The sequence below is a fragment of the Rattus norvegicus genome, chromosome 10 (assembly GCF_021556685.1).
Source record: "Rattus norvegicus strain SHRSP/BbbUtx chromosome 10, alternate assembly SHRSP_T2T, whole genome shotgun sequence".
Lineage (NCBI taxonomy): Eukaryota > Metazoa > Chordata > Mammalia > Rodentia > Muridae > Rattus > Rattus norvegicus.
In genome coordinates this window covers 77865849-77879660 of record NC_141543.1, presented here as the reverse complement: position 1 = coordinate 77879660, position 13812 = coordinate 77865849, and the positions used below count along the sequence as shown (strand labels likewise).

General features: G+C 39.8%; 1 protein-coding gene across 14 annotated transcripts in view; it reads right to left on the bottom strand.

Annotated features, from left to right (window-relative positions):
• Trim37 (tripartite motif-containing 37) overlaps positions 1–13812 on the bottom strand; it is a 132165-nt gene that overhangs the window by 98087 nt on the left and 20266 nt on the right. For all 14 annotated transcript variants that reach the window (XR_015630813.1, XR_015630816.1, XR_015630815.1 and 11 more), the window contains 2 exons: positions 12817–12884; positions 2888–3012 (listed from right to left, as the gene is read on the bottom strand). Coding sequence is in view for 10 of the 14 variants with exons in the window: in NM_001108288.2 (NP_001101758.1) it covers positions 2888–3012; positions 12817–12884 (193 nt within the window). In the remaining 4 variants the exon portion in view is untranslated. The remainder of the gene's footprint in view (positions 1–2887; positions 3013–12816; positions 12885–13812) is intronic.

The window sequence follows — 13812 nt, the reverse complement described above, 5'->3', positions numbered from 1 at the left end:
GGCAGAACCAAGGGCTTCCCCTTCCCCTGGTGCCCCAACATGGCTATTCTCTGCTACATATGCAGTTGGAGCCCTGGGTCAGTCCATGTATAGTCATTTGGTAGTGGTTTAGTCCCTGGAAGCTCTGGTTGGTTGGCACTGTTGCTTTTTGGGGGCTACAAGTTCCTTCAACTCTTTCAATACTTCCTCTAATTCCCCCCAAGGGGGTCCTATTATAATATTTTAAGTTTTATCTATGGTGATCATGTATGCAGCTCATAGAAGGTAAAAGGATCAGGAGTTCAAGTCTAGCCTCAGTTAAATAGCAAGTCTGAGGCTGGTCTAGACTTTGTCTCAAAAATAATAACAGAAAATTTATCTAAATAAATCATATATTCTCCAAAATAGGAAGATATACTTTGCCCTATGATTGTTATACACACAATTTCTATCCAAATTGAGCATATGTCAAGCATGCCTATCTATTCCCTAGTCAGCTTCCGTATTTCTGATGAGACTCACATCCCACACTTCTACATCTTTGTGCCTCATGAATGCTGACTACTTCATAAAAAGTCAAATACCCAGAGGCCTGTTCCAAAGTTTCCCAGTTATGTGCTCTAGCATTCAATGCACAAAACTCCTATTAGCAGGACCAATGCAATTAGTACCTGGAAAGCTTTTGAAGAGACCATAAAGGTAATGAGAACTCTAAGTAGATTTTTCCTAAAACAGACTTCAAATATCATCCAAGAGTAACATGTTTCTGACTATCATGCTGGATAATATATAATCATTGGTTAGTTTACACACCAATTCACTACATCCTCTAAAAATGTAAAAGACTTCAACCAATCTCTTATCTGTGATCTATATGCTGTTTTGGTTTGTTTGCTTGTTTGCCTGGATTTTTGTTTTTTGTTTTTGATGGGGGGGGGCGGTGTTAGGGTTCTTTGGTTTTGTCTTTTGTTTTTTATTATGTGTTTATTCTAGTGAAATGTGTTGGTTTTGTTATAAGCCAGATTCAGAGCTTATCCCAGGACACTGTGATATTTCTACGTGTCCTATAGGATTCTATTGCTGTGATAAACACCATGACCAAAAGCAAGTTGGGAAGAAAAGGCATATTTTAGCTTGCAATTATAGTCCATCTCTGAGTGAAGTCAGGGAAAAACTCAGGGAAGGACCCTGAAAGGCAGGAGCTGAAGCACAGGCCATGGAGGAGTGCTGCTTACTGCCTTGCTCCCAACAGCGCATTCAGCCTGCTTTCTTATAGCACCCAGGACCACCTGTCAAGGGGTAACACTAAACCAGTAGCCTTGACCATCTCACATCAATTATTAACCAAGAAAATGTTGTAAAGATTTTCCTAGAGGCCAAGGAGATACAGGAATTTTCTTAAGTTCCCACTTCCCAGACATACCTAGGTTTGGGACATGTTGACAAACACCTACCAGCACTCTCTATGTGTATTCCTTACAGAAAAGTTCAATATACAAGTAGCACAACAGTAAAGACAGGGTTAGACAGTACACAGCACAGACAGCCTCCATCTCGTGCTTGCGCTCTCTCTCAGCACGGCCTTGGCTTTCTCAGTTCCCTTATCTCTCCTCCTGATAGTACTCTGGTCTTTACAAACAGAGTCATAGCACGGTAGTGTCAACTGTCTATCTTCACAGAAAATGGGTAAGTAGCCTTAAACCATCTATATATTCTGAAAATCAGTAAGTCACAGATACTTAAATGTTTAGTTAATCAAAACATCATCAACAAAGGGAAAAAGAGACCCAAAGGCATCCACTGTATGGGCTGCATAAAATCTAGTTTCCCTTCCCAACTTAACCATTTCTCCAAATTCCTGAAATGAACTCTGGACTAACAGTTAATCTTTATGCTATTGAGAAGTTGAAGATTCAGCCAATCTGAAAAACTGAAAAGAGAACCAATATTGCAAACTTTTTCTATTAATTGCTTCCTCTCACTTCTTTTAAAATTTGGAGATACTATGTCATCTTCAAAACTTTTTGGTAATCTAACTACTCTGAAGTTTGATTAAAGAGATATACATTAAAAGGCAACAAAAGAATGAACAGGGGGCTCAGCAAGGACAGGTCCTTATTGCCAAGCCTGACCACCATGGAACTCAACTCCTTACACAGGTCATGAAGAGAGGACAGACTCCCCAAGCAACCCTCTGCCCACACAGGCACCACAGCATTGAGGAACCACTTCTCACACCACGCACCAAGAAACAGTGGTTTTTTGATTGATGGACTTAGTAAGAATAGCTGTTTTCTATGGAAAATGGAGTGTTGAAATACAGAAAAATATTTCCAATTCCCTATCATTTTCCCTTTACACCCAAATTTGAGCCCACCACATTCTTAGTTATGTTCTCTCTTTCCACCAACTAGGTTCTGAAAAACCAAACCCAATCCACATAGTGCAGCAGCCTATAATAACACACTGGGCCATCTCCAAAGCCCACCACATTTTTTGAGACCAGATTTAACACAAAACAGGGTTCAGCAGCTTGCTTTGCTATACATATTAACAGTACCTTAAAAGGAGATGGTTAGCTAGGAATGTTGGCACACACCTGTAATCCCAACACTTGAGAGGTGAAAGAAGGAGGGAGCTCAAACCCAGCCTCAGTTATACAGTAAGTTGATTTTGGGCTAACCTTGGCTACATGAGACCATTTCTAAAAACAAAATGAGTTAAAATAGCTTATTCAATGTCTCTTGGAGTCACTTCCATTGTCCAGATTTTCTTCTCATGTTCTTTTAAGTATTGATCTACTTAGTTTTAAAAAAAAAAAAAGAAAGAAAGAAAAAGGAAAATAGTGTATTCAAGTATCTACCGTGACATACAAACTTGAAACGGAAGTAGAGTTTTAAACTGATACCTGGTAAAGTCTGGTGGGACAGGTGTGGTAACAAAGGAAGCCATGGGCTTTCGGTGAACTTGCTGGAACATCATTAGGATCTCTGCGCTCTTGGAGATCAGCTCACTCTTACTGCAAGACCGCAACTGTATAAGGAAAACAGTATCTCAACCAACAAAAAAACTGTTCGAAGGCACTTCAAAATTTTTAATAAAAAAGGAGAGGTGTGGTAGTCTACACATTTAATCCCAGAACTCAGGAGGCAGAGGCAGGAGGATGTGAGTTTTATGCCAACCTAGTCTACACAGTCAGTTCCAGGTCAGTCTGGCATACATAAAGTTCCAGGTCAGCCACGGCAACATAGTGAAAACTTATCTCAAAATAAATAGAAGAGTCTTAATTAGAAAACCTGGGGCCAGGTGTGGTGGTGCATGCCTCTGACCTTATTGCTTGGAAGGGAGAGACAAGCAGATCTCTGTGAATTCAAGGCTAGCCTGGTCTACATAGCGAGTTTCTGACCACACAGGCAACTGTTATGACTGAGAGGAAGTCACCCTTCCCAAAGAATGAGCCGCCTAAGTGGTTATCCAATATAACATTCAGCCCTGAAATCATATACACAGAAACAACAAACATACACACACGCACACACCAATAATTATCAAAGAAAAAGGAGCTTGGGAGGAGTTGAAGGGAGAAGACATGGGAACCTGGGAGGAACTGAAAGAAGCAAAGGAAAACTGTATTTTAATTTAAATATATTAAAATAAAACAAAAACTGGAAAATTACAAAGTTAATCTGGTTATTTAATGAAGAAACAAAATTAAACTGAGTCTATTAGCACATATTTGCAATCCCAGCTTGGAATATGGAAGGTTAGAAAATCAAGGTCAACCTTCAGTCACATGAAGAAATTGAGGTCAGTCTGCACTTATTTAAGATTCTATCTCAAAAACAAAAAACAAAAAACCAAAAAACAACCAAAACTAAACTAGAGACTGGAAGCACAGTTCCACTGTTAAGAACATGTGCTTAGCAATCAGCAATGTTGTTAAAAGCACCAGCACTTGTAGAGGACCCGGTCTAATTTCCACCACTCATACGGTGGTTCACAACATTCAGTTACTCCACTTACGGGGGTCTAGCGCTCCCACTGGCCTCCTTGAGCACCAGGCACACAATGGTGCATACACAAGCGGGAATTCTCACATGCATATAAAATAAATTTTTTAAAACGTTTAAATTTGAAAGTGGGTTTGAAAATTAAGAATCCTTGGAGAAGCTAGGTTTGCATTTTAACAATTAAATTGTTGACTTTATGTGATTTTAATCAACTTTTCCCTCCTGCTTGAAAGTAAAAAAATAACTACAAATATATTTCATACTGATACGGGTAAACTACTTTATATATTAATGAGCAGATATTCAAGTTCTACACCCTTTAACAGACGTTTCTAATTCTATATGGCTAATAGAAATGCTGGTATCACACATATTTCATACAATCTTTTTTTTAACATATATTGGTGTTTTGATTATGTCTGTAGGAGGGTGTCTGGTCGCCTGGAACAGGAGTTATAGACAGTTGTGAATTGCCATGTGAATACTAGGAATTGAACCCAGGTCCTCTGAAAAAGCAGTCAGTGCTCTTAACTTCTGAGCCGTCTCTCCAGTCCTCACACAATCTTAATCAGTTCTTGAAATATTAAGTCAGAGATAAACAATGAGAAATCTACTGCTGGAAAGACAGCTCAGCAGTTAAGAGCACTTGCTTGTCTGCAGACCTGGGTTTGGTTCTCAGCATCCACATTGTGAGTCGCAGTAGCTTACAGATTCAGTTCCAAGAGATTCTAACTGCTTTTCTGGTCTCTCAAGTACCAGGCATACATGCAGTACACATACACACATGCAGGGAAACATATAAAAATCAATCCTTTATTAAAAGGAGTGAGAAATCTAATGTGGTAAAATATGCATGACAGTTAAAAGACTGTTTTAGTTCAAGAAAACCAGTCTGAGGTTCTGGCACTTTACAATGTGGACTAGTATCTGCTTCTGCTTATTTCTACTGGCTATAAAGATCATGAGGCAGCTAAGTAAAATTTCATCTAACTGTTGTGGGCTGAATTGTACCTTTCATCATGTAAAACATGTACAATACAACTGTATTTGAAGGTTAGTTAATTAAGCACAAATGAAGCAACCAGGGTTCTCAGCATACGAATGTCCCTGTGAGGACAAGTGAGAAGGTAATTCTGTCCACAGGCCAAAGCAAAAGACCTCAAGAAAAAATAAAATAAAACCCACTAGTACTTTGGCCTTGAGCTGCCAGCATCTAGAACTGCAAGATTAATTTCTGTTGTTCAGGGATCCCATTCAGTGGATTCTGTCAAGGCAGCTCCGACAAATATGACTGTAAAATTCTCTTACGGATGATATTCGAGCTACCCAAAGGCCAGGGCATCAGATACCACCAACCGACAGAGCTACTGGAGGCAGCAGAAATCTAAGAGGCAACTCCCAGTGAATTAAAGTTAGATCATGTCTTGAAGGGATGTTAGGATCCTGGCTACTTTCTTCATTCCCAAATGCTACAAGTTAAATAGGTTTCTTGCAGCATGATATACATACTGCCTTACCATAGCTCCCAGAGCAACAAAGCCACTGTACCACGGTGGTTTTTAAATAAAACCTCAAACATTCAATTTACCAAATGAAGACTCAGCAGCTAGACACTGTGGTGAAAGTCTGCTAGCTCAGAGAGACAGAGAAAGCACCCAGATGACGTTCCTACAACACTGACGTCCCCAAAGGGAAAATTTCCTGCTCCTCCACACTGTCTTAAATACCCTTCAACTCAAAGACCCTTCTTCCCCTTTCCTGGGTTTTCTTAGGTTCCTTCCCGGTCAACAGATTGCTTGCTCCACCTCTTGATCTATGGTCGACATCACTTAGCTCTTGTTTAGAAAAAGATTCTGGGTTAAAGGTGAGTGTTAGGGCTGAGCCACACCAAAACTACTTGTTTACAATAAATAGAAAACTCTTGAGTTAAAGGTTATTTGCTAGGACTGAGCCACACAAGAAATAGATTTTCTGAGTCGACAACTTCAGGATTCATAATGTGATCAAATAACCTGCAACACCAAGGACCAAACCCTCTGAAGCAGTGTGAAAACAAGCCTTTCTCCTAGTAGGATGTCACAGTAATGGGAAGTTAGCATAATCCGCTTCGACGGAGTTCACATCTTTTGAGTAATTATTGCTTATAGCACATAAGACTAGAGCCATCAAGACATGTAGCCTTGGTTTACCAATGATAATACCAAACAATAGAGCTATTACATAATAAACAGACTGGTAAATGATGAAAAGGCAGAAAAACAAAAACAAAAGACCAAAAATTACCATCAACCAACCACCCAACCAAGCGCCATATAAAGCTCACTACACCGCCTTAAGTTCACAGATCCTCCAAGCACAAGCACAGGCCTTCCTAAGATTTGATGATGCTACACATAGGTGTGCACCAGTGTGCACAAGCCGAGGTGAGAGCTGCCTTTCTTTTCAGTGGTTTCAGAGGAACACCTTGGAGTGAAAAGCACAATTTATTCATTTCACTATTAAAAAATAATTATGAAAAGAGATCCTCGTATGTGGCTCCTTGTAGATATCATGCAGTTTTTCTAGAACTGCGATTGCTAATTAGAGCCTAGTAACAAACACGCGTGACACTAACAAGCTGCTCTAAAAACTGTTGCATGAGATGTATCGAAAACAAATCTCTCTTTAGTATATCTTTGGCCGATATTTGTAACTGTCTACAATTATTTATAAAATTAATGGGTATATCATGGCATTTTTATGGTTTTATTTACCATCTCACTGTAAAATCAGTGAAACTTCGCATTACTGGCTACGTAGGCACCCTCTGCCTATCTGTTCACTGGCCTTGCTTGCTTTTTAATTCTCTGAGTGCAAACAGAAAACAGAAGGCAACCCTCAGTGTTATTACTCAGGGGTCAGCCACTGGTTTTGTGTCCCCTACTTCCACCCCCAAAAAGGGTTTCTCACTGGCCTGGGACTTGTCAAGTGTGCAAGGCTGGCCAGCTTGCCCCAGGGATGCTCCTGGCTTCTCTGCACAGCCCATGACTTACAAAGTTCACCACTGTGTTCATCTCTGCTTTTCTTTTTTTAAGACAGGGTCTCACCATGTCTTGGCTGGCCTGAACTCTTTATGTAAACCAGAATAGCCTTAAACTCACAGAGATCCATACTCCTCTGTCTTCCCACATGCTGGGATTAAGGTTGTGTGCCTCTATACCCCGACCGGATACTATGGTATTTTTTTTTTCCAGAGCTGAGGACCGAACCCAGGGCCTTGCGCTTTCTAGGCAAGCGCTCTACCACTGAGCTAAATCCCCAACCCCACTATGGTATTTTTAACATCTCAAAAAACTCCTGGCCTGGGAGTATTTCACTTTCTTGCCTGCAGCAGAATGTTCAAATGGGAGCATGTCTTTGATATACATACTATAGAATTCAGAGCCTATGCAAGAGAAAATATTCCCCTGCCTTAATCATCCCAGGGGCTAAGGCACAGACCATTAGGGACAACTGTACAGTTTAAATGTTCTTAGTTTGTTATACTATGTGCATGCATGTCTCTGTCAGTGTGAGAACACACTACGCCATGGCATGCATCTGGAAATCAAAGGATAACTTTGTGGAGTTTGTTTCCTCTTTTCCTACTTTTTAACATTGGATCCAGGGATCAAACTCGGGAAGCAAATCAAGTTTTCGTAACAAGTGTTTATACCTGCTCCTCACTGATCATTTAGAACCCACTAAAATAATTTAAACCATCCAATTAAAACATCAAACTAAACTCCCTGCCCTATCCTACACAAGAGAAGCCAAACAAGTCTGTCCTTTTCCTTCTTCCAATCTTACTGACTGACAATGGCCTTTCCCAGTGTACTGGGCATGGTGAACTTGTGAGCCTAGTGATGAGGCCAAGACAGGAGGACTCTGAACTCACTGGCCAACAAGTCTAGCCTTGTTGCTAAGCTCCAGGCTGAGGAAACATGGACTCAAAGGAAGGATGGTATTCCTGAGTGTGACATTTGAGGATGTACTCCGGCCTCACATACATTGACATAGGGGCTCCAGAAATGGTACAGATGTTAACAACTGCTCTGCCAGAGGACCTGGCTTCAATTCGTGACAACTAACAGCTGTCTGTAGTTACAGTTCTACAGGCTCTGACTCCCTCATCGGTCCCTCTGGACATTGTATGTACATAGTACAGACATACATTCAGGCAAAATACACATAAGATAAAAATATTTTTAAAATTAAAATACATGTTTGCGTGTGTGCGTGTGCGTGTGTGTGTGCGTGTGTGTGTGCGTGTGTGTATCATAGATCTAACTAAATGGAAATCCTAAAACAATATTTATGAAAAAACATAAGAGAAGATTTTAAATGTGTCACAAAATGAACAAACTGACAAATCACTTTGGCAAAAATTTAATAATTCTCTACTTAAATAAAAAACAAAACAAACAAACAAATAGCCAGGCAATAGTAGTACACACCTTTAATCGAACACTCCAGGGGCAGAGGTGGGCGGATCTCTGTGAGTTTGAGGCCAATCTGGTCTACAGAACCAATTCCAGGACAGCCAGAGCTATCCTGGACATTATCTAGGGAAAGATAGACACTATCTAGGGAAAAAAAAAAGAACAAAAACAAAAAGCAAAACAAACAAAAAAAAAACAAAACAAGAAAACCTTTACAAAGCATTTACCACATAACAACTTACCATCTACTTTTTGTTTTTTAATATATAAAGATTATACAGGAGGCTGAGGCAGGAAGGTACTGAATTCAAGGCAAGTTTAGGCAGCTTAGACACTCATTTAAAATGACAATGTCTTGGGTTTCTACTGCTGTTAGAAAATACATGAACAAAAGCAACCTAAAGAGAGGGAAAGGTTTATTTCAGTATTCTTTTCCTTAAGGAAGTCAGGTTAGGAATTCAAGGCCGGAGCCTAGAAGCAGAAACTGATGCAGAGGCCATGGAGGAATGCTGCTTGGTGGCTTGCTCATGCCTTGTTGAACCTGCTTTCCTATACTGTCCAGGACCAGCTGCCTAGTAGTGGCAAGTCTCTACCAAGCTGGGCCCTCTCAAATCAATTGTACATTAAAAAAATACCCTACAGACTTGCCTTCAGCCAATCTGATTAAATCATTTTCTCAACTGAGATTCATCTTTCCAAATAACTAATTGCATCAAGTCGACAAAAACTGCCTCGGACAAAGAACTATAAAAACAAAGAAAACTCAATAAAAATAGAAGGAAAAAAACTTGAATAGAACGTCAACACATATGGATGGCAAGTAAGTGTAAGAAAGGATTTCCAACATTGTTAGACTGGGACAAACAGAAATTACAGCCATAAAAATACTCTCATGGAAACAGATATTGCAAGAAGATGTGTGCCATGGGCTTCCAGTAGTGCAAAGGAACTCAGGCCATACTGGTAGCACTATAAAATGGCCAACGTGTTCAGTAACTGTCAGCAGTTACTTAAAAATAAGGGTTGTAACTGGACTAATGGTTCAGCCTCATCAGCAAAGGAGGTCAGTTCCCAGGACCCACAGTCACTGTAGCTCCAGTTCAACAGGCCCAATCATTTAGGCCTTGCAAACACCCACCCACCCATACACACACATACATACATATAATTAAGAACAAAACAAACATTTTTAATTATTCTTATTTTAAGGTTTTTGTTTTCAGACATCATTGACTCAGCCATCTGTATTAAGTGGACCTAACAGAAAGAGAAATATATATATATCCATGTAGAGATTTGGACAAGAATGTTCCTAGTAGCTCTGGCTATAACAGCCCCAAACACCTTTGTTGTTTATAATCAGTCCAAATGAATAGAATCAACTGAATGGAAAAGCAAATGTGATGTTTATATAAAGTGATCACTCTGCAATGAAAAGGAAAAAATTGTCGATGCATTCAGTACCACGAATAAAACCCAAAATTAATTTGGTGAAAGAAATACAAAATGAATGTATGAGAGTACATTTTTATATAACTGTACAAAACATTAATTTATGACAGAAACCAAATTGGGGGCGAAATGGAGAAGAGTGGGTAAACAAAATACAGAGATGTACAAAAATAAATGTGCATATTTGCCACTGTGACAACAGTGATGGTTTCAAAACTGTACACATTTGTCAAATTTATCAATCACACATTTTCCACCCAGGTATTATAGCTAACATCGGTTGTTTAAAAACAAAACACATAAATTCTTAGACACTCACTCAGTATACTGCAATTGGTATAAAATGACCCTATTAATTCAGGGATAAAAGTCTCTGGGCTGCTGTATTGTGTGTGATACTAGCACTTGGAAAGGTGAGTCGCGGGGTTCATGAAAGGGAAACTATCCTGGGCTGTACAGCAAGTTCCAGGACAGTATATGCTAAATATGTGTCAAGATGCTATTTCACACAAACAAGAATGAGAAGACAGTAAGAGTACTAAACAAATATTCATGTACTAAACCTTACAAGTCAACTGCCAATTGAGTGAAAAAATAAAATAAAAATATGTTCAGACTTGCAATGGAAGTTAATTCTGATTAGCTCTCCTGGCAAGTTACTGAAGTAAAAAACAGCACATGAATAACCCAAGAGTCTTAGCAATAACAGACCAGGAAATAAAGACTAAACACAAGAAGAAAATCTCCAAAAAAGACAACAATTTTGCTGGACAGTGGCAGTGTACTCCTTTAATTCTAGCACTTGTGGGGCAGAGGCAGAGGCAGGTAGATCTCTGTTAAGTCTGAGGCCAGCCTGGTCTACAAATCTACAAAGCAAGTTTCAGGATAGTCAGGGCTATTAAAGAAAACCAGCCTTTAAAAAAAAAAGGAAGGAACCGAGAGAGAGAGAGAGAGAGAGAGAGAGAGAGAGAGAGAGAGAGAGAGAGAGAAATACCCTTAGGAGGTAGCCACATATTGGGCAGCTGCTCTAGCAAGGGCAGATTCATGGGTCCCAAGAAACAGGGCCAGAGAAGTAGACACGGGGAGGGAGACCACAAGAGGGAGAAGAGAGAAATAGTGAGCACAAAAGTAGAGAGAAAATGCAGGGGGGGGGGGGGGGGGGGGGAGGACAGAGAAAAGAGAAGGACCAAAATGTCTGGATTATATAGGGAGGAACTTCTGAGGTAGAGGAAGCCCAGTCCTTGGGCTGGACAGTTCAGGATAGAGGGTAGGATATGCCAGCCATACCTTGTAACAGGTAGGGACTGAGAGATGCTAGGAGAACTTGAAGCCCATGCAACTCAGCTCCTTGTCCCTGGTCTGAAACCCAATACTACCTCGCTCTCTCGCTCGCTCCCTCACTCACTCTCTCACTCACGCACACATTTACCATTAAAACACAAGTAATCCAAAAACAGTCAATTTAATGCAAGTGAATGTACCAGATGAGATATGTTTTATACTGTTCTATGGTTATTAACCATCCCACAAAATTTTGATGAGGAAAGATTTTTTGCCAATTTGTTCAGTAGTATATCCCAAGCATCTAAAATGGGGCTGGAGAGTTGGTTCAGCAGGTAAAAGTGTGTACTGCTCTTGCAGTATCCCAACTTCAATTCTTAGCATCTGCATTGGGTGGCTCACAACCACCTCTAAGTACAATGGGAGCTCTGATACCCTCTTCTGGCCTCCACAGGCACCTGCATTCACATGCTCACACCCACACGAATATACATAACCCAAAAATGGCAATAACCATCTACCTAAAACTACCAGTTAAATCATATGGGGAAATTTCATCTTTTATAAATTTGCAAATATCTATGACTTATTCCCCCCAACAAAGTAAATCTAGATAGGCATGGGGGCACTAATTTTAATCCCAATACTCAGGTAGATCTGAGAGTTTGAGGCCAACGTGGTCTATTATAGAAAGTTCAAAGTCTTAAAAAATGAGTTATTGTATTTTGGCTCATTTAGAAATCATAAGAATTAGCTAATACCAACTCTATAAAAATCTCTACTAAAGCACACAGATCCTTTGATGTCATAGTTTCTGTTCCCTCTTCTCCCAACACCCTAGCAGAGAGGTGGGGGAAAACATTTTAAGAAGATATAGTACAGTACCTTACCTTTGTGTATTATTTTTTGAACGCTGTAATAAAGCACCATGACCAAAGAAACCTATAAAAGGGACGTTTCCTTTGGGGTTTACAGCTTCAGAGGAGAAAGAGTCATTCATCAACATGACAGGGAAGCTGCAGCAACTACAGCTGAGGGCTGAGGGCTGAGGGCTGAAGAGCTGAGAGCTCGATTCACAAACAGGAAATAGTAAGAACAAACGGGTGAGGAGGGGTGGCTAGCAGGAGGTTTTAAACCTCAAACCCACAAATCATATATTTACTCCAATAAGGCCATACTTGCTAAGCCTCCCCAAACTTCACTACCAATTGTCTTCTAAGTCAAATGCCTAAGAATAAGAGCCATCTCATTCAAACCACCACACCCTGTGATCAAAGCCCTCTGCAAACAAAGCAGGAGTGTCACAAGTTTAAGGCCATCCTAAACCACAGTATGACATGCTACCTCCATAAACAGGAAGGGAAGGGAAGGAGGAGGGAGATGGATGAAGAAAGGATAAATACATTAGTTTTTGTAGATGAAGCATAGTTATATAAATTACATAGTTATATAAGAAGTATATGTGTCTTAGGATGGCCTCAAAAGCCTATATAACATAGGCTGGCATCAAATTCATGATCCTTATGCCTCAGCCTCACACAATTTACAGTTGTGCACCATCCTGCCCATACTATTTCATACTATTTCATCGTTAACGCTCACTCAGCAGCACATAAACGAGTGTATTTTATCACCTGATGTTCTACCTCCTGAAGTAAAGATTCCAACAGCTCTGTTTCTTGAGTAAGAGACGTCTTCTGACCTGTTTAAAAGGAGCAAAATAGCATTCAGGTTGAATGTTCAGGAAGAACAAGATAACTTCCTATGAATATACTCTGTAAAACGAGAACCGCTGCAACTGAACAGAACTCCAATGAGTTTCCTAGAGCTTTAACAGCTGAATACACTTTCTAAAAGTAGCTTAGAAAATAGAACATTGGAGGTTAACTATTTTTTAGGCAAAATTCACTTTAGAGCTATAAAATGTATCTAAACCATGTACAGGCTGGGGCTAGAGACTGGTAGAATGCTTTCCTGCCATGCACAAAGCTCTAGGTTAACGCTCAGCTGGGCATAAACCAGATATGATAAAACTTATAATCCCTGCACACAGAAGGTGAAGACAGAGTCAAGAATTCAAGGTCATCAGCCAGTGGTGCACACATTGATCCCAGCATACAGGAGACAGAGGCAGGCAGAACTCTTGTCTGAAGCCAGTATGGTCAATGGGTCAAGTTCTAGAACATCCAGGACTACACAGAGAAACTCTATCTCAAAAAACAAACAACAAAAAAAGAATTCAAATTCATACTTGGCTACTTTGCCAATTTGAGGTCAGCCTGAGCTATGTAGCCATTAACATGACTGAATGAATAAACGAACGAACGGACAAACAAACAAACAGTGATAGTCTTGGGTTGAATCTGTAATATCCCAAAACGAATAAATAAAAATAAACAATATAATGAGAATGTACTTTTAAGTGGCTAACACAATAACAATTTCATTCAGTTAATTATCCTGAAATTTCTTCCCAAAATTTAACTTTTGCTTGAAAAGATGAAGTAAATTGGCAAGATGCTTATGTTAAATTACAACAAAGTCTGTCTTTTAAGAAAAGGCAAAGTCATCTCACAAACCAAGAGAAAGAAAATCTACAAAGTACAAAAGCTTTTCATGATTAAAAAAAA